The 23,621-nt window shown below is 39.6% G+C and overlaps 1 protein-coding gene across 1 annotated transcript in view; it reads left to right on the plus strand.

The window, feature by feature from the left end:
* LOC127933975 (protein FAM214A) overlaps window positions 1-12,219 on the plus strand; it is a 32,358-nt gene extending 20,139 nt beyond the window's left edge. The window contains exons 2-12 of the mRNA XM_052531103.1: window positions 2,220-2,404; window positions 3,029-3,231; window positions 3,342-3,467; window positions 3,880-5,440; window positions 5,571-5,693; window positions 6,540-6,628; window positions 6,824-6,920; window positions 7,334-7,492; window positions 7,703-7,771; window positions 9,327-9,526; window positions 11,352-12,219. Of these exons, the coding sequence (XP_052387063.1) occupies window positions 2,220-2,404; window positions 3,029-3,231; window positions 3,342-3,467; window positions 3,880-5,440; window positions 5,571-5,693; window positions 6,540-6,628; window positions 6,824-6,920; window positions 7,334-7,492; window positions 7,703-7,771; window positions 9,327-9,526; window positions 11,352-11,505 (2,966 nt within the window). The 3' untranslated portion in view covers window positions 11,506-12,219. The remainder of the gene's footprint in view (window positions 1-2,219; window positions 2,405-3,028; window positions 3,232-3,341; window positions 3,468-3,879; window positions 5,441-5,570; window positions 5,694-6,539; window positions 6,629-6,823; window positions 6,921-7,333; window positions 7,493-7,702; window positions 7,772-9,326; window positions 9,527-11,351) is intronic.
* The last annotated feature ends 11,402 nt before the right edge of the window (window positions 12,220-23,621 follow it).

Consider the following 23,621-nt stretch of genomic DNA (forward strand, 5'->3'; position numbering starts at 1 on the left):
TTTTTTACTCCTTCGGTTCAGCTGGCGGTTTCAACCCCCTTCTTTTTCGCTCTGTTGTCTGTGGTTTCTCCTCTCGCAGTTAGCACGTGGGAGGAATTCCCTGTAAGAATGTGTGTACACGCACACATATGGAAATGCATACTGCAACAGCCAGCCAGTGCAGTAAAAAAACAGGCCTGACGAATAAACCTCCCACTAAACAACTCAAGAAGCCTTGCGATTATTCAGGCTCTTATAAGATTGTGTTTATGTAATGCTGATGAGCTTATATGTAAACATGGCAGGAATAAACAGGAACAAACATCATTATCTGCTGTCATGGTATTGCCAGAATAGTCTCTATGCAGAGATCTGGCCCTTTGTTTGACAAAGTCACGCGAGATTAACCATCAGCTGTTTTCTGGTGGTGACGCTAGCCCTGCACGTGTATGTTCTCCTCCTTCTGTGCTGCTTGGTGATTGGCAGGGAAGATTTACGGGAAGAAAAAGGTGGCTAGAACACCAAGAGAAGGGTGATGTCATATGGGTACTAAACATAATGTCCCTTCCCTTGCTTTAGATCTTAGAGCCTTTTTTTCCTTTGAACATTTAACTAAGTATTTTAAAAGTGATTAGTATTTTAATGGATGAAAAATAAAAGTACCTACTTGTAATCATATTTGTCGGAGAGATGTCCACAATGCTATGGCTCTGACAAAACTGTTTATGGCCATTCCTAAATAAGATGTCATTATTTATGACATGACATGCTTTAACTTGAAATTTGGGGTGAAAGAAATCAAAATGTGTATTGGAAATTGTGGTGGTGTTCATGCACTCCCCATTAAGATACCCTTAGTAAAAGAGCAAGTATAAAACTGGCCCTAGTCATATGGGCATTTTGTGAAGCTTTTGGTAAACTATGCTTTTAATTTCATGAGTAAATGCCAGGAAATTCCGATATATAGAAGAAAATGTTTCTTATTTTCTTTTTGCAAAAGTAGGAAAGAGAGTATATTAGTTTCACAAAAGTGGGTCATAGAACAGTTCTTCACGGTGTGTTGTTGTTTTCCTGGTCTAACAGTCCATCAGCTGTTCGGTGACACCACCCATTGGTTTTTCAGGATAGTAATTGGGTTACATAGGATTGTTGTTTTTTTCCACAATTAAACCAAAGTGTGTGTATTCACATTGTGAAAACCAGCTGACATATTCAGCCTAAAAGTATCATCACTATGGAGCTGGGGAAAAAGGTTCATTCATGCATGCTTAGCCGGTCACCATAAGAACCCTGTTGTAAAATGTGGTTTCCAAGCCACTGGCAAATTGGAGTAACGAAACGATTCCTGAAATAGACTTGAATGCGTCAGAATTGTTTGGACACAACCCTAACAAAAAGAGAATCAGTAGGCTCTTTCTCTTTGCAGAGCTGTGTGTACACCTACGATCATGAATCTTAGTTCTATTTGGACTCACCTGCACCTCTAGGTGGATGGAATGATTATTTTTAATTGGAATGATTAAGTTAATTATTAAATTACTAATTTTAATTGTTGTCTTTACTGTTTACACACATACACAATAAGGTTGGTATTCAAACAGGTTGTGGGTGTCAAATCCAGCTGTGTTTAGAAATTTCTGACTCGGAATCTGGTGTGTCGAATTGAGCAAGTGTTTCTACATTCCATTTAAATCCTGACAGCTGGTTTCTAATTAAGTTGTTGATCAGGTATGTTTTGCTGCTGGAGAATATGTTGGTGAATGCGTGTTTGCATAGCCCAGTTTTCAGAGATTGTTTGCTATGGATAAACAGTTATCTTCTCAGGAACTGTGAAAATGGCTATATGTTTGTACGAAAACAGAAGTTAAATCTCCTATTTACTGGTTATAAAGCACTTGAAATCAAAATGGAAATTTTGTGAGTTTCTAGTCCATGTTTATTAGCTTTGAGGCTAATCAATAGCCTTCAGGATTTATATGCTCATACAATAAAAAAAAAGTGATGTAAACTATTGACAAACAACTCTGTATGTCCCAACCCAAGGAAAGAAAAAAGTCTTAAAGTGTGTCTTATAAGGATCAAAAAGCGATTTTCAGGATAATCCGATAATCCCGATATGAGAGTGTGTTACTCCGAGAGGATATACAAGCAGTAATCTAAGTAATGTCATTCTGAGTTTTCGAATGAATAAATGGCAACATGTCAGTAACTCATCTGATGTCTTGCCTCTGTCTTTTTAGAAGCAGCAGAGGAATTCTTTGAGTATGATGCTGAGGAGTTCCTGGTTTTCCTCACACTCCTGATCACAGAAGGACGGACACCAGAATGTTCCGTAAAGGGGCGGACAGAGGGTGTTCACTGCCCACCTGCCCAATCTGCTATGCCTGTCCTTAAGAAACATGAATGCAGCGACAAAATACCACAGGTGGGTTACACCTTTTTCATTAAAGGGGTGGTTAATCAGCTTTTTCAAAGGCTTGATTGTGTTTATGGGGTCCAGTGTAACTTGTGTAAAAAATATATATATTATTTTCACATATGTTACCTTTATTCTACACCACTGTTTCCGTTCTCGTCAATATGGTCTGTTGACTTCCTGGTTCTATGAAGCCCCTCCCTCAGAAATGTGCAGTCGGGCTCATGGTTAGTTAAAGCAACTTAGTTAAAGTTAAATAACCATAACCAACCACCCTTTAAGTCAAAGTGGGGCACCTAGTTACATTTCACAATTTGTAAAAGTAAAATGCAGTGTCAGTAAGCAGAAAATTATGTCCTTATGTTGTTATCAACAGCTGTATACCTATTTATTTCTGTTCTTTATTAATGGGGACAGACAGGAGTTTCTGTTTGGAAACCTGCTTGAAAACAGTCAGAATGTTTGCTCATGACAAAGAAATTGTACACTTCACCTATAAGTTATGACCCACAGGTTGTTGTGCATAATTTTTATATTATTATGCATCTTAAAGTCACTAGCACTATTTCAAAGACAGTTATAGTTCGGACAGTGAAATATATTAAACGGAAAAAAAACTTTTCTCCAATGCAGTGTCGTCAGGCAAGAAGAACAAGGTCAGAGGTCATGTTACTATGGCGCAATCACATCCCCATCATGATTGAGGTGATGCTGCTTCCTGACTGTTGCTATAGCGATGAAGGCCCGACCACAGACTGCACAGACCTAAATGATCCAGCAATAAAGCAAGATGCACTCTTACTAGAGAGATGGACTTTACAGCCAGTGCCCAGACAGTAAGACTTGCTCTTCACAGTGCTTCCCAATGCACATGCTTTCCCACAGGTCTAGGGATATTTAACAAACTTGGTGTTTTTTTTTTTGTTGTTGTTGTTGTTTTTTGCAGGAGTGGAGATCGATGTATTGAGGAGAAAACCTTGCTGTTGGCTGTGCGTTCCTATGTGTTTTTCTCGCAGCTCAGCGCATGGCTCAGTGCCTCTCACGGACTTGTACCTAGAAACATCCTATACAGGTAACATACTCCACACAAACACATTTTTAAGGGTTGGAAAAATGTTTGACATTTATTCTAAATGGATAAATGTGAAGCTATATTGCATTTCGGTAGGATCCTAGGTAGGATTCTCACGAGGCGTGTTTTGAAGCACACCACGGTATGGTGATGATTCCATGGAATTTAATGAAAACGTAAACTGATAAATTATGTAAAATGCTATGTAAATGTTTTGCAAAACCTTCCAGAAGATTTTATATATGCCTTTCAGGAGACTATAGGAATGTATCCGTTAGAAGAGAGAGAAAGTCAAGGGAATGAAGAGAGAAAGGAAGAAAGACATACCTTGCATGCATTGTATCATCCAAATCATTGCAGCAGTTTACATAAGAATGGATTTATTGAAAATCGCATTTGCTGTGTTTTGCAGAATAAGTGCAGCTGATGAAGAACTAATCTGGAACTTCTCACAAACACCCTCTGAACATGCTTTCCCGGTCCCGAACATGTCCCATAGTGTCGCTCTTAAAGTGCGGGTTCAGTCTCTGCCTCGCCAGCCCAAATATCCCGTACTCAAATGTAGCATCCACTCAGGTATAGCTTTTTTGGGAAAGAGAAGTCTGGAGCGTGGAGAGGGTAGAAACCATCCTGAAGAGAATCGCAGTTCCCTCCGTCTGCCAGGATCTCCACTCTTCTCCAGGCCTCTTCGCCCTTCTCCACCTCCCCACAGCCCTCTGAACACCCGTAAATGCCCCCCTCGCCCTGAGTCTCCTCTCCCACCAGGCAAAGCCGTCAAGTGGCTGTACTCTCGGCTGAATGGCAGAGTGGACGCCCCCCCATTAGAGGTGTATAACTCTTGTACTGATGGGGCAGAGAACCCAAAGGCTTCAAGTGTGGAGTCACCAATTCGTAGTTTTAAATCACTCTCTATTACCGACCATTTAGTTACCCCCAGCCCAAGTCTCAACTCCATCTCAGGTGAAACCAACCCCCTCATTGGCTCCCTACTCCAGGAGAGACAGGAAGTCATTGCCCGCATTGCTCAGCGATTGAATTTGTGTGACCCCACAGCTCCCCATCTCCCTGAAGCTCTCTTCACTTCTCAAGAACCGCCAGGACACAAAACAACGTGGAACTCATCACAGGATAAGGAGCGCTTGAAGAAATCCAAAGAGCCCCTCTTCCCTGTCCCACAGCCTCAAAACCACAATGGAACTAGTCCAGAAATCCCTGAGAGGAGCCGGTCTTCTCTCTTCGAAACCCCCTTGAGCCCTAGAAGCAGAACATGGCTGGATAATGTTGACCGTGAGTCAAAAACTTCCCCAAAACTCTCAACGTGTAGGCGCCTGGTGCTCAGTGACCGGTCCGCTGAGGGTTCTCTTATTGCTGATGCGGTAAACGACATCTCAAGGTTGATTCAGGATCGACTGCAACATTCCTACAGTCTCCTGAATGGCACCTATAAATTGAAGACCTCTCAAACCGAACAGGTTGACAAAAATAACAGAGCGCAGACAAATGGCTTTGTATCATCAAGCCACGAGAAGTCTTCAAGTGCACCCAATGGTGAGGCAAGCACAGATCCTCGTATTTCTCAAGCAACAAAATTTCACAGATCTCCTGACTCTAGTCGCATTAATCGAGACTGTTCCCCTAGAACACAAAATGTGGCCAGTTTAAAACTTAAAGACCACAGCGTCACAAAATCACAGCCTTTAATGGCAAGTAGTAACCAACAGTGCGCCACTAGAGAGTCCTGGACCTCCTTGAAAAATGACTCTAGCCATGCAAGCTCTCCTCAGGAGAATGGCCCGACCCTGACTGGATACCTCCAGCCCTTCAAGACACAAGAAGCAAACCATGAAAAAGGAGCTGAAAAGGATTTCTGGGATGGGCCCACTTCTCCCGAGATGGATGAAAACCAGGAGCCCTGGTCTTCTCACCTAACTTGCAACACCTCCAGCCCTTCCCCTGCCCAGAGCAATCATACTGTGAGTTGATATGTCTCTCTTAAAGTGCATTTTTTTTTATGTGTAAATGAACTAAGTTCAAGTGGGTTTATAGGATTACATTTGTTTTGTTCACTACTGAATTTCTCCACTCTTGTCTTTTTATTAACAGAAACGCCACCCCTCTCCTCTGAAGCCATGCAGTAACTGGAAGAAACAGAATCGCCACTCCATAGATGGCACCGCAACAAAAGCCTTCCACCCCTGCACAGGCCTACCTCTCCTCTCCAGCCCAGTAAGAGTATAGATCCCTCTGTCTCTCTTCAACACCGAGATTGTAGCACAGCATCTTTCTGAAAGGACCCCAGAGGCTTTGTCTGTGACTCATCTACTCTTACAACTGAATCACTTCTTGTTTGTCTCAAATGCTGTCCACTGAGTATATATGCCCAGGGGAGACGCTAATGAAGTCTTATGGGCATAGACTTACTATAATAATATCTTGCAACTTTTTATTAATACTTTCCATTGATATTCTTAGTAAATTAAGCCGTGAGTGTTTTCGAATCATACCGATGGCAGCCCTGTGGAGATCTGATTGGTAGCGTATGACTCAGGCTCTTCACTGTGTGGGAGTTTGGTGCTGTTACTCCACACGAGGTGCTGCTCTTGTTCTCTAGAGATCCACTCAAATGTAATTCTCACTCTTTCTATTGGTTTTCATTAAATGTTACAAACGACTGATCTGTTTTGATCAGCATTTTCTGCAAGACATGACCAGACTAAAAAAAGGTACTATTTACTGTTTTTGTTTGTTTCGTTTATTATGTACAAAATTCCTGTCTCCAGTCAGATTAGGTTAGGTTTTATCATTAAGGAATTAAAGTGCGCGAGAACACACACACACTATTTTCTGGTTTACAGGAGCTTAACGTTCTTGCATATATTAAATATACAAGGTACATTTAAAATAAAGAGGGAAAATAAGAGATAATCATTAAAAGAAACGTATATGCAATTGTAAATTGGGACAGTATGTTATAATAGTATAAATATATGTAATGTACATTGTGCAGTTGGTCACAAGCTTGTAAGACAAAGATGTAAATGTGTTCATCTGCTTCCTCCTTTTCCCCCTCAGGTTCCTCAAAGAAAAACCCAGACAGGATATTTTGATTTAGATACGTCTCTGATTCATTGCAGAGGTCTGCCATGGGCTCCCAAAAAGAGGTAGGACTTTTCTTTCCCCACTTTATTTCCTGCTGTATTGCCATTGTTCCATATTTCACTGTGCCATTTCCTTTAATGTGGCTTTCCTACGTACACTGCCATCTGCTGTGCACACATACACTAGAGTTATCCCTAAAGCTACACACTACCCAAAATGGCTGCCTGAACTTTGCGCGTGTGTCTGTGTGTCTGCAGGATTTTGAGAAGATTACAAGACAGTGATGAGTCTCAGCATCAGATCCTCAGTGCCAGTGCTCCACCAGCCAACCTCAGCCTGTTGGGAAACTTTGAGGTAGATTAACAAGTCAATTCACACACACACACCATTAGTGAACAATACTTTGTGTCAACACCCTCTTTATTCATTTGGCCTAATCATTTTGTCTTTTATCCTGCCCACACATTTACCATATGCCTCTAAAATGTATAAAATTTCCATGTCATGAATGACTGAATGTTAAAACTAGACTTGTTCGTAGACCGGTGGCCTGTTTCATAAAACAAGTTTACCAAATAAGCCAGGCTTATTTCAGTCAGTGACTTATTTTTGAAAAAAATCAGCTGACAGTAAGTCAGACTAGCTGAAATAAGCCTGGCTTATTTGGGAAACTTGTTTTATGAAACAGGCCCCTGATGATAATTTCGATCTGACTAGATTGATGGATGGATGGATAGATGCATGTTTTGTTGTGTTTATTTGTGTAGGAGTGTGTTCTGAATTATCGTTTGGAGCCCTTGGGTACAATCGAGGGTTTCACAGCAGAGGTCGGTGCCAGCGGGACTTTCTGCCCCAGTCACATGACCTTACCTGTTGACGTGTCATTCTACAGCGTCTCTGATGATAACGCACCTTCCCCCTACATGGTAATGACCCAAGCTGAGTTACCCGCATATTTTGTGTATTGTCATAGGTATGTTAGACTTGTGAAGTTTCAATAATTTTTTCTCCCCTTTCTGTGGTTAGTACAGTTGTTTAAATACGGAAACATGATACAAATCTCCTATAATGTTATTATCAATTGTAACATTATTTAAAAGGCGTCATCTTAATTGAATTCTCCTGCTTTTCTTCAGGGCGTCATAAACTTGGAGTCTCTCGGTAAGAGGGGATATCGAGTACCTCCTTCAGGAACCATTCAAGTGGTAAGATTCAACATATTATTTAAAAAACAACAAAAACACATAATTATGGTTATAACACACTTTTACAAATGAGTAATAGCTCCTCACTAGTGTGTGTAATAACCAGACTGCATTTTGAGAACAAAGGAGAATGTCGACCATTAAAATGCTCGTTTTCACTCAATATCCTGTTAATCTTGAGTACCTATAGAGTAGTACTGCATCCTTCATAACTCCAAAAAGTCTTTAGTTTTATTATATTCATAAGAGAAAGATAGTCTGTACCGATTTTTCCCGGAAAAACACGACCGGCTGGAGGTGTGACATGTGGGCGGAGCTAAAGAATCACGAGCGCGAGTAGGCTTTTGCGTTGAGAGCATTTGGAAGCTGTGACTTTACCGTGAGGAAAAAACCAACCAAAACAAACCATGGTTAACAGTCAGATTCAGCGTATATTTATGATCCAGAATCAGATCCAGAGGCTGAAACTGAACGAGCGCAGCAGCAGCAAGGACTCGCTCCGAGCGGGGCTCGAACCCGGGTCTCCGGCATGGGAGGCGGATTCACTAACAAGGAGGCAGAGATATTTGAAGCAGTTTTACTCACCGCCTGCGGTTCCAACACACGATCGTGACCCTTTTTCGTTGGGATTGCATCATCCTTAAGAAATAAACGATACGCAAATCCGGCTTCAAACTGGGCCTTGTTTGTAAAACAAGCATCTTCGAAATGCAGGGAACAAACAAAAACACTTGCACAACTCCGTTGATGCTCTGTAAAAATAAACTCCATCCACTGGTCCCTTAATGCTGTTTCTCTTTTGGTAATCTGTGCAGGGTTGTCTTGCCCTGGCAACCAAAAACACACTCCTTTTGTGACATTTCGCGACGCTCTCGCTCTGATCAGTGAAGTTTGTTGTGCTCTCAGTGCTCTGCTCTACGGGAGCGCGCGCTCTTCCGGGAGAAGTGCCCTCAGGACCCATATAAGGAAATTCCGCTCCATCTAACGTCACACAGAGCCATACTCGAAAAAAACTTTCCGAAACTTGTGACAAACCGGAAGGAGTATTTTTGGAACAGAAATACTCCTTCAAACGTACAACTTAATTTTTGAAACTTTGTCCATGTTTAGCATGGGAATCCAACTCTTTAACAGTGTAAAAAACTCAGTATGCATGAAATAGCATTTCACCCCCCCTTTAAAATAGTTTGGAGATGCGCCATCTACTGGTCAATGCTTTGGAATCACATTATAGAAGAATAGTAAGAAATCAATCACTTATTAACCTTTTCGGTGTAGTCCTTTTTATTATAACACAGATCTTTATACGTTGCATAAATGTTGTCAATACATGTGCTTGCTTTAAAGTCTTTGATTTGCACAAGTCATGAACAAATCACTGTGATTTACTGTTTTTAATGAATGATTTGTTTATTGTTTATCGATTATTAGCATCAGTTTCTGATGAAATGCTCACTGCTTGTAACTTTCAATGTGCATTTGCGCTTGTGTTCTCTGTTCTGGATTTTGCAGCTCTGACGCTTAGCGGATGTTTTGTCTCCTGTCTCTGTGTTAGACCTTATTTAACCCCAATAAGACCGTGGTGAAGATGTTTGTGGTGATGTATGATCTGAGAAAAATGCCCGCCAGCCATCAGACATTCCTGCGGCAGAGAACCTTCTCAGTCCCAGTCAAACGCGAGTTCAACGGACATAACAACAAAAAGCCATCCCCGCTGAGTCAAGGACGAACTCTCCGCTACCTCGTCCATCTGAGGTCAGTACCATAACATGAAGCTGATCACCATGAGTCCTCACTCCACTATTTGATTCAGGCATGCAGGGCTTAAATACTCATTGTTTGCTTTGGTCCAGACCACATTTGCTTAGCAGGCAGTTTGTGACCCCGACATGCTTATTCAAGAATATGTATACCATATTTTCCCGACTATAAGTTGCACTTTTTTTCATAGTTTGGCTGGTCCTGCGACTTATAGTCAGGTGCGACTTATTTATAAAAAATTAATTTGACATGAACCGAGAGAAATGAACCAAGAGAAATGAAACCAATAGAAAACATTACCGTCTACAGCTGCCAGAGGGCGCTCTATGCTGCTCAGTGCTCCTGTAGTCTACACTGAAGACATAGAGCACCATCTCACGGCTGTAGACGGTAATATTTTCTCTTGGTGCTTGGTTCTAAATAAATGCGAGTCCAGTGCGACTTACATATGTTTTTTTCCTCATCATGACGTATTTTTGGACTGATGCGACTTATACTCAGGTGCGACTTATAGTTCGAAAAATACGGTACTTATTTAAATCAGCAACCAGAAGTTGCCTGAAAAGGTGAGTGAAAATACAGTGCTCTTTCTGAAGTCCTTATTAAATCAAGTCTTCTCATTTGGCAACCACTTTGGTGGTCATGAAAGCACGGCTTTTATCTTCTTCAGTAAGGAATGAATACTCCAAAGCTGTCAGGTTTATTTTTTATCAAATCAACGCACTGATATTTTCGCCACTGAAGACCGATTAAGGGAAAAAATTAAGAAAAACAAAAATGTTTAGATGTAGAAAAACAAGTTCACATGAAGTAAGTATATAGACGGTTTCATCGGGTGCACGCGCCTGGACCTAAGTTAACTTCCGGTCTGTGTTATATCGGTCTGGCTGCGGTGCCATCTACAAACGCAGTTAAAGCCAAGGTGATGAGTAAACTGAAGTTGGGCTCAGGTCGTTGTACGTGCTGCGGGATGTGTTTCTTATACATTTATTTATTTTTGGAGACTCGCCACAATTTTAAAACTGATAGATTTTCAAAAAGGCTTCGTTAAATAAACATGAGTAACGTAACATTACGTAACGTACTGCACGTTTAATAATAATAATTCCTTACATTTATGTTTAAATATCAAAACGAGGCACAGTTGTTTTTATATCGCTGTATTTCTGAAGCAGGACTTGCATATTATATGCCTGATAAAGCAGCGTGTGAGCGTACCAGCTCTGCTTCGTTTACAGCTGCTACTGGGGAAACCTCTATTTCTCGCGCTTTATGTCTATGTTTAAAACATCTCCTGCTGGCAAAGAATGAATTTGCATTTTCATTAAGTCCGCCTGATCCACGCAGCAAACATATTTTGTTTGTTATCAAAAAATATCTACTCTAGAGGGACTTGGCTGTTGTTATTGATTCTATTTGGAGTCTACCGGAAGTTAAGTTAGGTCCACAAAAGCGCTCATGCGCAGTAGCGTTTGTTTATGTTGATGCCGTTGAAACCGTCTATTTGTTATATTAGATTGGATTGCAATTGGAATGAAAGGTTGTCTGATGGTGATATTTAGTCAAAAAGTGCTTGAAGTTACAGTGCATGTGAAATAAGTGCTTTTGAGTTTGACAAAGACCCCTTTTGTGCCTCTTTTGAATGGAGCTACAAAGGATTCAACTTTCTGAGCCATCAAACGCCCCCTTGAGGAAGACAAGGAAACTGTTATGGTTCAAACATTACCAAAACATATCTGATCAGTTGTTTTAGTGACTCTTATTAGTGACTCTTATTAACTGTTTGCTCTTTCTTCCTCTCTCTCTCTCTCTCTCTCAGGTTCCAGAGCTCCAAATCTGGAAAGATCTACCTCCATCGGGACATTCGGCTCCTTTTCTCCCGTAAATCCATGGAAGTGGACAGTGGTGCTGCGTATGAGCTGAAGTCATTCACAGAGTCACCTGCCGACCCCCCTTTCTCTCCCAGATGCTAATTTAATCTAGTTTAGTCAAGCCTATACTGATTTTAATCCAGCATAGTGGCTTACTAAATAGAAATCTGTCATCTGCTTGTGTGGGAATTAAAAATACAGAAGCCCACTAATGCACCGAGACACACACACACACACACACACACATGCACAGAAGGAATGCCCCTTTCCTAAAAATACACACCAATGAATCGTCAGTACTTCAACATTGTTAGGTTTTAAACAACAGATGGTTGAGTTTTCATTTAGGCTTATGTCCAGACGTTCGGCATGGTGTGAGCAAACCTGTTGGAGGAAAAATGAAATCCACTGACCTTGTCTTTTTTCTTTTTTTTTTTTTTTTTTTCACAAAATTCAAGTTAATAACTACAAGAATGTTTGAAGAGCACTGTGTTTTTCCACCACAACTGGAAGAAAATGAGTTTTGTTCAATTACTTCTTTCTTTGTACTGTTACCAAACCACTTTAATCGGAAGTGTTGCAATAGAAAAACAAATATCTAACTAGCTTAGTGTTTACATATTTACTTTTTTTTGTCATCATTTATTTAATATTTAAATTGAACTTTCAATTTACTGCACATGTGATGCCTGTTGTGCAAAACATTATGATGTAGTGCAAGAAATGTTTCAATCATACCATGTATTTTTGTCTTTCAGATTCAGATCTTAAATAAAAGAATTATATATTATATCTATAAAATTACCTTTAAACATGCATATGTTTGTGCTCATGCTTGTGTGTGTGTGTGTGTGTGTGTGTGTGTGTGTGTGTGTGTGTGTGTGTGTGTGCGTGTGTGTGTGTGTGTGTGTGTGTGTACATTCTTAACCATATTTTGGGGAAAAATTTGTATCCAGAAGTGAAGTAAACCTTTAAAAATCTCCCATCCTCATTTTTTTTTAAATTATTTTACAAATTCAAAATGATTTCTGTAAGAATGTGGGTATGTAAAAACAACAGACATTTATGCAATGTCCCCATTGAGATAGCTGAGCAAATCTGTGTGTGTGTTTGTGTGTTATGAATTGCTGTTTGTGAAAGTAATGATTTTTTAAAATCCAAATCATTCAATTATGTGTAGTAAATATAAAAACTAGAATCTGGACCATACAACAGATTTGTTTTGGATTCTTGAATCACCCGACTGATGAAAGAACGCTGAACAGTATGCTGTGGTCTTATACATTTACCCAGATGAGTCATGAATCTAAAAGGCATCTGTAAGATGCTGCTTTTCAGTAAATCACATGACCTATGGGAAACTGCAGGAGGATGAAAATGACAAAAAGGGCACTGAAGTGAAAATGAAGTAGTGAAACATCACCAAACATATTTTAAAATGAATACTTTTAAATTAATATGTATATATTCATTTAATCCCATCCCACCAAAATCAAAGAGTGTTCAAAATCATAAGAAACTGTGGCAGGTGTCAATTTAAAATCACATTTCCTACCTTTGTAAATTAAATGAATTCTCAGATCCGTCTTTGTGAACATCTGATCTTTTCATAGAAGCTGCCGGACGTCTTCAGTTAGTGCAGCAAGGCCATTCAAGCGCTGTTGTCCTGTAGCATTGTGTTCAAATGTTTTCATCCTTTTCAATGCAGAAAATGTTCTTTCTACTGATAAAATAGATGGCACTGTTTGAAAACTCTAAGGGTTTGTCCAGTTGGGTCATGCCTCTACAAAGGCCAGTGGAACCATGAACAAGGACAAATCAGAGAAGTTGCAAGTCCAGAAGATGCATATAATACGTTTATCTCACTGTGCAAAGGAGCATGATTTCAAAGAGTTTAATGCAGTGTCTAGAAAGGTTTTATCATACTCCACAATTTTAGAAAATATCAGCAAGGCTAAGAAATGCCAATTTCTCCAGGGAAGAAAGTCTCTTCTGCATATGCAATTTAATGTCGTCTAAAATGTTGAAAAACAGATCTTGATATTGTTCCTTCTTGTCAGCACCTCAGTTTACACCTTCATTTTTCTCTACAAGTGCATGCAGTCAAACTCTTCTCATTGTCTTTGCAAGTGCACTGTTTGATTGATTTCCCCTAGACAAAGCCCTTAGATTGAAGGATGTTGAAAAGCACATCTGTATGAGTGAACATCAGAAAAAAGCTCCAACAGAAAAATTCATTTGGTAGTTTGAAAATAATGCAAAAATCCCCCAGCTGACAGAATGGATTTTTTGTCCCAATCCAATAGGTTGTTCACGATCTTGTCAAAGAGCTCAATCAAAAATACACATTTCTCTTTGGCAGTGTTGACTAAAGGAGATACATCGTTCCATCGCTTTGGTGCAGCTTTGGAAAATTGGCTCTTTACGATGTTATCCAAGGCCTGAGTAAACTTGGCTGAGGTTGTGAAGGAGGCTAGGCCATTCAAACTGAAAATATATATATATATATATATTGCAGCCTTTCAAATTGCTGCAATCTTGATAAAACATTAAATGAGCACAGCAATGCACAAAACTTGCACAGGGGTATTGTTCCTGAACTTTTGCATGCAAGCCTTTGTTCACCTGGCATTGGGCCATCGTATGTTTGGCTGATGAGCTTGAAGCCACATTACATCTCCACTATGGCAGAAAAAAAAACATGTTGTGCTAATGAAGTGGCAGATTGGTCAATACTTACATCAGAAAATCAACAAGCTCCACATAATTCCCACAGCTGTCAGAGTTTTCTCCTTCTGAATGCCCCCAAAATGCCTTTTCCTGTGTCCCAAGGTAGTTGACAACGTCTATTAGCCTTTTCAATGCATCCCTGTTCTTTTTAACACGTTTGATGTGTTGCTCTGTTGCTGTTCAGACACCTTTGTTCACCTAGGTCTATGGGTGCACTGACAAATGTTTTAAGCTTTAACTAAACTTTGAATATGTGTAGGTGCACGCTCATGTTTTATCATGGCAATATGCAAATGATTTAGATTATAGTACCTGGTTGTCATCCAGGGGATTTTCTTGTAATATCCAAAAAATTGTGTTGGTTTTCGGTTATTTCATATAATAAAATTATTTGCTTCTCAATAAATGATCTCCTGCTAAATGGATTCAAACATAGTGACAGTATCATTTCAAGTTCATTAGTTGGGATTTCTCACCCAGGTAATGTTACTCCAACAACAGACCATGTAAAATACAAATGCTGCAATGTGTTATTGCAAACAACAATAAAATCAGAAAACGACTTTAAGTGACACAGGCATAAGGAAAACAAGGGGAGCAATAAAATCCTCAGATTTGTTTATTTTACATATACATTTTATATACTTTTTTTTATTATTTCATTATCACTTTATTTAAATTGTCTAGAAATTTATGCCAAATAACATGTATCTTCAATATACACTTTCTATGGCAAAATGTAAGAAGACATGTTTTCAGTGGACTTTTAGAAAGAATTGTCAAGTTGGTTTGTATCAAACACAATGTGATTTTCTGCCATTGAAATCTGTCAGTTAACAATTGAAAGTATCATTCTCAATGACATCCCTGTCCTGTAGTCCATCTACAACAAATGATTAACAAATGACCAAAGCCAGGAATATCATGAAGGATCTCAACTATCCTAATAATGGACTCTTCTTTTTGTCGTGGTAAGGGAAGAGATTTCTCTTTATTATTGTATAAATATTTATCCTCTCTTGCAGAAACATTTCACACCATGGCCCTGTGTATGACAAATAAAATTTGATTTTCAAATTTCCAGACAAGAACCAAATATAAATTTCCTGGTTCCTTTAAAGTCTCTAGTTTAACTCGCATAAACATGAGAAAAAGAAAATGGAACCACCTCCTTATTTTTTAAAACAGAAATGGTTGTAGTAAAAAAGAAAAAAAGGGCGAGCATTATTTTACGATTGTTAGTTATTGTTTCACGTGTGTTTCCTAAAAATGCATTTAAAGCATTCGCACGTAGCTGTGTTTTAAGTGCTACTTAGGAGTCACTATCCCAGTATCCGTTTGTCATGTGCTGAAATGTCACCTTATGGTTCGTTATTGTAGAAGCCTGATCGTTTATTGAAACGTTAACCAAAATGCTGTGTTCCAGATATATATACTTGTATATAATAACTATGCTATAGTACAATATTATAATATAATATATTATAGTCTATAATATTATACTTTACATAATAATAGTGTTGTGCGTTAGAGTACTCTAATTACTTTTTTCCTGAAATTTGTAACTTAACGCGTTAGTTTCGTGCGTAAGTAATCAGTAACTTCGTTATTTTAAGGAAAGGAAAATCCCGACTGCAGCCTGCTTTTTGTCAGACACTATGCCTAGGTCTACTGTGCCACCTGCGGATGTATCAGCGGAGCCGAAGCTCTGTGATTGTAAAGTCAATGGCTGTGATGCGTCTGTGCCCTGCGCCTGACCCTGTGTGTGTGTGGGTTTTTGTTTTTTTTCGAACTCCCGGCAAGATAGCAGAGAGGACAGCGTTTGGTTTATGGAAGTACGCACATTGTTTTCAATTTGTCAACGAAAAAGAAAAGAACATAACGGTAAAATGCACACTCTGCTTTGGTGAAAAGCTTCTGTCGACCGCCAAAAATTCTACCTCAAATTTAACGCTACGTTTTAATCACTACTTTGAAGAGTAAATATAAGAGGACTGTGTTAAAGCGAATTTAGGCTTGTGACTGTGAGTGACACTTTAATAATAATTAGTTCGGCTATTAAGCGATTTGTCATTTGCCTGTGTGGCAGTGAAGGATTTAATTCGGTTTGTTATCATTTTTGTTTGACAGACAGCTGTTAATTTCTGTTAGATCGCTGGCTGGCTGGTTGTTCATCATTTCTAAATGGATTTAAATCTGCAAGCCTGTTTAAGGTTGTGTTTACAAGTAAGCATACTTGTACTTTGATAACTGCATTATTTAAAGTTAAAGAAAAATCAGGAGTTATCTTGTGGTGCTCATAATATACAGTAGCCTAGGCTACCCGGGCTGGGTAACGTTAGGTGCGAATTTTGATTAATAATATGTTCTGTGATAATAAATAAATAAAACGCCATGTTGAATAGCCGATTGCTGACTGTCTTTCCTGTTATTGTTATCCTGCAGTGTTAATTTAGTCGGATGACTGACGTTATTCATTGTCGGGAGTCACGACTTCTAGGTGCATTTAAAGGGGCCGGGGGCTGTGTCTGTCATGCGTGAGCCGCTGCAAACGGCTTTTAATTTTTGGTAACGCATGAGTACTCTAACGCGTTACTTTTATGAATAGGTAACGCTGTATCATAACTGATTACTTTTAATTGATGGTAACGTTGTAACCTAACTAACTACTTTCAAAAGTAACTATACCCAACACTGATAATATATAATATACTTTATATATAGTATATATATATATATATATATAGAGAGAGAGAGAGAGAGAGAGAGAGAGAGAGAGAGAGAGAGATACGTTATTTCCGGGTCCAATACATGCAGTAGCTGGTTTTCATGCACGTCAGCAAGTCATTGACAGATTTTTCCCCCAGTCTTTGAAGCATATTTCCTAGTACTTATTTTATTATTATTTTTTCAGTCATTTAATTTAGATGTGTATTTCTATTTGTTCTGCCCTGTTTAATTATTTATCTGCATAAATCTGTCTAATTACTATGCATTTAGGACTTTACGATTACTCCGGAGCACTCGGAGGTCTACGATGATTTTCAAGTGCTACTTAAGTTACGATGCTTTTGGTGAAACAGACTGTAATATTAAGATCAGTCGTATGATCATTTTTACGAACTATTTAGGCTTACGAAGCTTTTGGGAAACGGGACCCAGGTCCATAACCTTTACACTGGCCTTCTTCTTTATGAACATGTTTTTCTTAGAGCGGTATAGTGCAGCAAAAACCATATTAACAGAGAGAGAAAAAGCAACAAACAACAAAATCTAAATACGCCCACAGAAGTAACAAGAAAGCAAAATAAAACATAAAGCAATAAAACAGAAATTGGTAGCACTGATTGCGATTGTCCTCTCCAGTGCAATCCAAAATTGCTTCTCCTTCCGCAAGTACTAGAACGAGTCCCAGTAATCCTCAGATTAACCCAGATGCTAATCCTGCTCAACCCGTTCTCCCCTATCTGCGTTTAAAAAACACGACTTTACACTTTCAAATTCCTATTGTTGCTAATCCTGATGCTGCTGCTAATGCTAATGCAACTGATGCGAATATCCCTGCTGCTGTCACTGCTAATCCTGATGCTCCAAATGATGCTAATGTGCCGAATACACTTTGTGCTGCTTTTATAATCCATTGTGCTGCTGCTTTTATTTGTGACATTGTTCTAATGATTTTATCTTTTACAGACTGTATTGAATTTATTGCCCATTTTTATAGAATCCCTGCTGTTGCTACTAGAGTTACTCTAGAGTTTCAATTTATCTATCAAACACTTTATATTTTGATAACGCTTTGCAATTGTTTTTTTGCTATTGCTACTATTGCAGCTCCTACTATCACTGCAACTATTGCTGCTTCTGTTATTAAGTGTTCTTGTGCCATTGATCGCAACATTGCTACTATTCCTGCTATGCCTCCTGTTAGTCCTGTTACTGCTACTGCTATTGGTCCTCTTCTTTCTTCTTCTTCCCACAGTGAATGTAAAACACACACTCCAGCTGCTGCTCCTACTACTGTTTCATCTACTCCTGACATTAATGCAAAACTTACTACTACAACTGTTACAACTGTAAGTGTTAATGTCCGTTGTGACTGTATGTTCCCCTTGGTTCTCCCGCTGCTGCCTTTTCTGCCACTGCAACAGAATAAGAATTTTCATTACTAATTATGATCAGATTATAAACAAAATACACTCACTAGCATGTTTAGGATAGTAATGTTTCCCTGTTATAGTTATATATATATAGTCATTTCTAACCCATATTGTTTAATTTTAATTTGTCAGGATATGATGACTTAGGTCTTCAGTAAGGATGGAAGAACCTCAGACACTTTGGTCTCCTGAGATACAGACAATACAAACAGTGTATTAACATACAGCATCTGTTTCCACATCTCACTAAGATAAGTCAGGAAACTTTCTTTCCCACCTATCATTCCTTCACATTTGTTCCTTATACTTCTCTTTACCCATCCTTCCATTCACCCAGCTCACTCAGAATGGTCAGTTGCAAAATTTAATGTTCTACATGAATGCAAGTAACATTCACAGTCATGTTTGGAAAGCCTCAGTGCAACTGGTACAATGGTCTCATTCTTATAAGTAGTAAAGAAAAAGGTTATACAGATTATACAAGTTTAGAGATATTCTGTTCACAGTAAAAGGTGTACTGTTTCTCAATGTCTTTCATGCAGGATGTTTTGTTTTGGTCTGAGTACTTAAGGAAAAGTTGCAAAAGACTTCCGATGCTAGATGAGCCCACAGTGTAGAGTGTTTTCATTACACTTCTTTCGGAAGTCAGGTATGCATCTTTTACTAATAGATTTTCCTTTGAGAATTTGATTGTCTTGTATTGATTATCTCTGAATTAAACTATGAAGTTGGCATAATACATCTTTGCATGACTAATAATAAACTGTTACATTTGATATTATTATGACTTACCCTAAAATTATTTTCTCAATTTGAATAAGTGAAGTTATATCTTCCTGCAAATATGTGTCCAGGGTTAACTAGATCTCAGGTTAGATGGAGCATGGGGGCATTTCTCACAGTATGCTTGACTTTAAGTTTTTATGCAGTTGCATTAAATCTGGGGGGCAAGACAAAAATACTACTGGGGTACTAGCAAGCATGGGGTGGTATACTTCATAGTAGGGGAGAACGGGCTAATGTGAGACATCGGGTAATGTGAGACACCCCCTGTATCTAGGCAACGGAATACATTTGTGGTCATGTGATCATTATCAGAATCAGAATCAGAATCAGAAAGAGCTTTATTGCCAAGTATGCTTACGCATACAAGGAATTTGTTTTAGTGACATAAGCTTCCAGTACACAGAGACAACAACACACAGACAAAAAAAAAAAAAAAAAAAAAACATTTACAAATTGGCAAATAAATAAGTGTATAAACAATTGTGCTATAAATGATAATGGAATAGGATTGAGTGAGATGCAGGAATGTTCTAGGATGGAGGGTTAACAAATAAATATAAGGATATTGCACGTTTATAAGCATAAGTAGGGAACATTTAACTGTTCATGAGGTAGATTGCCTGGGGGAAGAAACTGTTCTTGTGCCTTGCTGTTCTGGTGTTTGCGGCTCTGAGGCGCCGGCCAGATGGCAAAAGTTCAAAGATGGGGTGACTTGGATGTGAGGGATCCAAAGTGATTTTCTGAGCCCTTTTCCTCACTCTGGATGTATACAGTTCTTGAAGGGTGGGCAGGGGAGCACCAATAATCCTTTCAGCAGTCCGAACAGTTCTCTGTAGTCTTCTGATGTCTGATTTTGTTGCTGAACCAAACCAGACAGTTATTGAAGTACAGAGGACAGACTCAATGACGGCCGAGTAGAACTGTTTCAGCAGCTCCTGTGGCAAGTTAAACTTCCTCAGCTGGCAAAGGAAATACAACCTTTGCTGGGCCTTTTTAACAATGGAGTCAATGTGATTGTCCCACTTCAGGTCCTGAGAGATGGTGGTTCCCAGGAATCTGAATGACTCCACTGCAGTCACAGTGCTGTTCATGATGGTGAGTGGGGAAAGTGCAGGTGGGTTTCTCCTAAAGTCCACAATCATCTCCACTGTTTTGAGCGTGTTCAGCTCCAGGTTGTTAAGACTGCACCACACAGCCAGCTGCTCAACCTCTTGTCTGTAAGCAGACTCATCACCGTCCTGGATGAGGCCGATGACTGTAGTGTCGTCTTCAAACTTTAGGAGCTTGACAGAGGGGTCTTTAGAGGTGCAGTCGTTGGTGTACAGGGAGAAAAGCAGAGGGGAGAGAACACATCCCTGAGGGGCACCAGTGTTGGTGGAGCAGCTGTTTGATGTGAATTTCCCCAGTCTCACTAGCTGTTGCCTATCTGTCAGAAAGCTGGTGATCCACTGACAGATAGAGCTAGGAACAGAGAGCTGGGTCAGTTTGGTCTGAAGGGCTGTTGGGATGATGGTGTTGAATGCCGAACTAAAGTCCACAAATAGGATCCTCACATACGTAAGTCCCTGTTTTGTCCAGGTGTTGCAGGATGAAGTGCAATCCCATGTTGATTGCATCATCCATGGACCTGTTTGCTCGGTAAGCAAACTGGAGGGGGTCCAGTAAGGGTCCAGTGATGTCCTTCAGATAAGCCAGAACCAGTTTTTCAAACGACTTCATGACGACAGACGTTAGAGCCACAGGTCTGTAGTCGTTAAGTTCTGCTATCTTGGGTTTCTTTGGGATGGGGATGATGGTGGAGCGTTTGAAGCAGGAAGGCACTTCACACAACTCCAGGGATCTGTTGAAGATCTGTTTTCAAGTCTCTCCCATTTCCCCTTGGCCATGAAGGAGAGGACCTCATGGTGCTGTGGTAAGCATGTTTTTTTCATAAAAATATTTTTTTTTGCATGTAAAAGTACATTTTCTTGATGTCAACTTAATCAACTGTTGTGCCAATGCAAATTGATTCAGGTAGAAAAACTTATATCATACATGTTGATGAACTACCAACATATAAAACCATGTGATGATGCTAGCTGAAGATTAGCCTGAATTGCTAAGAGAGATAATTTTTATCTAAAATGTGGCAGTGGGGTAAAGTGAGACAAATGCTGTGGGGTAAAGTGAGACATGAGAAATATGTTAAGTTTAGTATTAAACATATTTTAATGTAATATTACATTACATATGTTTTATTTTTAATGTTCTAAACATTGTAGAAAAGCCATCATGCCAAGGCAATACACCAGGAAGACAACCTGGGGCAAAACACCCCTAGAGGAGATGGAGAGTGCAGCCACTGAGGTCAAGGAAGGAAAGAAATCTATAAGAGCAGCTGCAAGGGATAGAAATATTGACAAGTCGAGCCTCCTAAGATTCATAAAGAAAAAAGAGAAAGGGAAAGTAAAATCAGGCTTATAAAGAAAGTCAAAAGAAACTGGCAGGGAAAAAGCAAAATAGTAAAGAAAAGGGAAAACCGAAAAAGAAAGCAACCAAAAAAAATCATAGTAAGCAGCTCTGAGGAGAGTGATGTCCCAATTGATAATATGTCTGATGAAGAGAGCTCTGAGGATGAGAGAAGTGATCCAGGAAACACAGATCTGTCCCTGGGTGACTTTGTCATAGTTAACTTTGCAACCAAACTCAGGAGTGTCCGTTACATTGGCATGGTTGAGAAAGTTGAGGATGACGAAATACTTGCACAATTTCTCAGAAGAATCCAGGGAAACACAAAAGAGTGGGAGAGACCCACATTTGCTATAAAGGAAAATGATGTGGCACATGTTCCTAAAAGTGATGTGGTGAAGAAGCTGCCTCAACCTAAAAGGCCTGGAGGAACCACACGGAGAGAGCATCTTTCCCTGTTACCTTCAGGGCTGGAATGTAGAGTAAGCCTAGTTGTAAAGTATGACAGTAGGCTGATGTTCTAATCCAGGTGGGTCTAATCCTGTGTTCTGAGTCCCAGGCTGTTCTAGCTGGGTCTGATTGTCCTTTGCTCTGACCCCCCAGACACTAGCTGGCTCTAAGGGTCCTGTGTTCTGACCCCCAGACTGTGTTCTAATCTAACTGGTTCTATCTGTCATTTGAATGTTAATTAAAACATTTTGAATTATATTAGCCAATGTTCTTTTTGATTTTGTTCAGAGTGTGCTTAATTGACCAATCCCCATGATTCTGTTACTAGTCCGACATTAGTTCTGGAATGTGTGGTTGTCAAGCTAGCTGTCAAGATTCTAACTGTTACAATGTGTTGTTATGGTAGTTTCAGAGTGGAAAAAGTAAGTGGATCAGTTTACCCCGAGCTGGTTCACTTTACCCCCTCGATTTTTCTGGTCTGTCTCAGTTTACCCCTAAGCTGGGGTAAAGTGAGACACAAGACAACTTTTTAAAAAACAATCATATTTTCACTGCCCTTCGTCCTGAATACAGTCCAATAATTTCCATTGCTAGGAAATACCCTGAATTAATGGGAAATGTGTAAATTTAACTGATATATAATTTTAGCTCGGTTAGAGGGGAGATAATGTAAAAATGTCTCACTTTACCCCACTCTCCCCTACTAGCCATAGCCTCTGGTTATTGTTTCAGTTTATTCAGGTTGTAACATAGATAGATTAACTACAGGGGGCTAGATAAAAATGCTATTAATATTAAAGTATTAGCAAGCATGGGGCGGCATATTTCAAAGTGCTGACCATAATCTCCGATTATTCTTTGAGCTTTACCTAAATTGTTGCATAGGTGACTGCAGGGGGCTAAACAGAATTGCTACTTAAAGAATAACTAGCATGAGGAGGCCTATTTAATAGCTAGAGTTGGGGTACTCGAACTTGGACTCGGACTCGAGTCCGGACTCGAGTCCAATTTTGAATGAACTCGGACTTGTCACGCACTCGGGTGAATTTGTACTCGGACTTGACACGGACTTGAACATTTTGGACTCGGAAAATATTCCGAGTACAGTCGAGTCCACGTCATGTAAAACCAGCATAAAATTGAAATGATAAATTAATGAATGTCTCCCCTTCTGTCATTTTACTGCACCACACCGGCAGGCAGAAGTCTCATGCTTGCAGACGAAACACACGCACCACTCACTGGATATCAGTGTGGATTAGTGATGGGAAGTTCGATTCTTTTCCGCGAACCGGTTCTTTCGGACGGTTTGATTCAATAAACCGGTTGAAAAAAAACAGTTCACCGGATACATAATCCATTGCGATGTATTTGTTATTAAATGAACTTACGTTTCGTCAGATTGCCCTTCATTAAAGCCCTCGGTTTACCCGCACTCATTACATTAGCACAAAATCAGTTCAGAATCAATCACCAAAAGAATCAGTTCGGTTCAGACGCGCTGTGAGTCAGTCGGCTTCATGCTGAATCACGAATGCGCAGTATCATCATCTCCTCGGTTCTCGAATCGGACGCGTCCGAAAGAAACGGTTTTCGGTTCAGTTTACTGATGATCTGAAAACTGATACAACCGGTTCTTGACTC

The sequence above is a fragment of the Carassius gibelio genome, chromosome A18, assembly GCF_023724105.1.
Source record: "Carassius gibelio isolate Cgi1373 ecotype wild population from Czech Republic chromosome A18, carGib1.2-hapl.c, whole genome shotgun sequence".
Lineage (NCBI taxonomy): Eukaryota > Metazoa > Chordata > Actinopteri > Cypriniformes > Cyprinidae > Carassius > Carassius gibelio.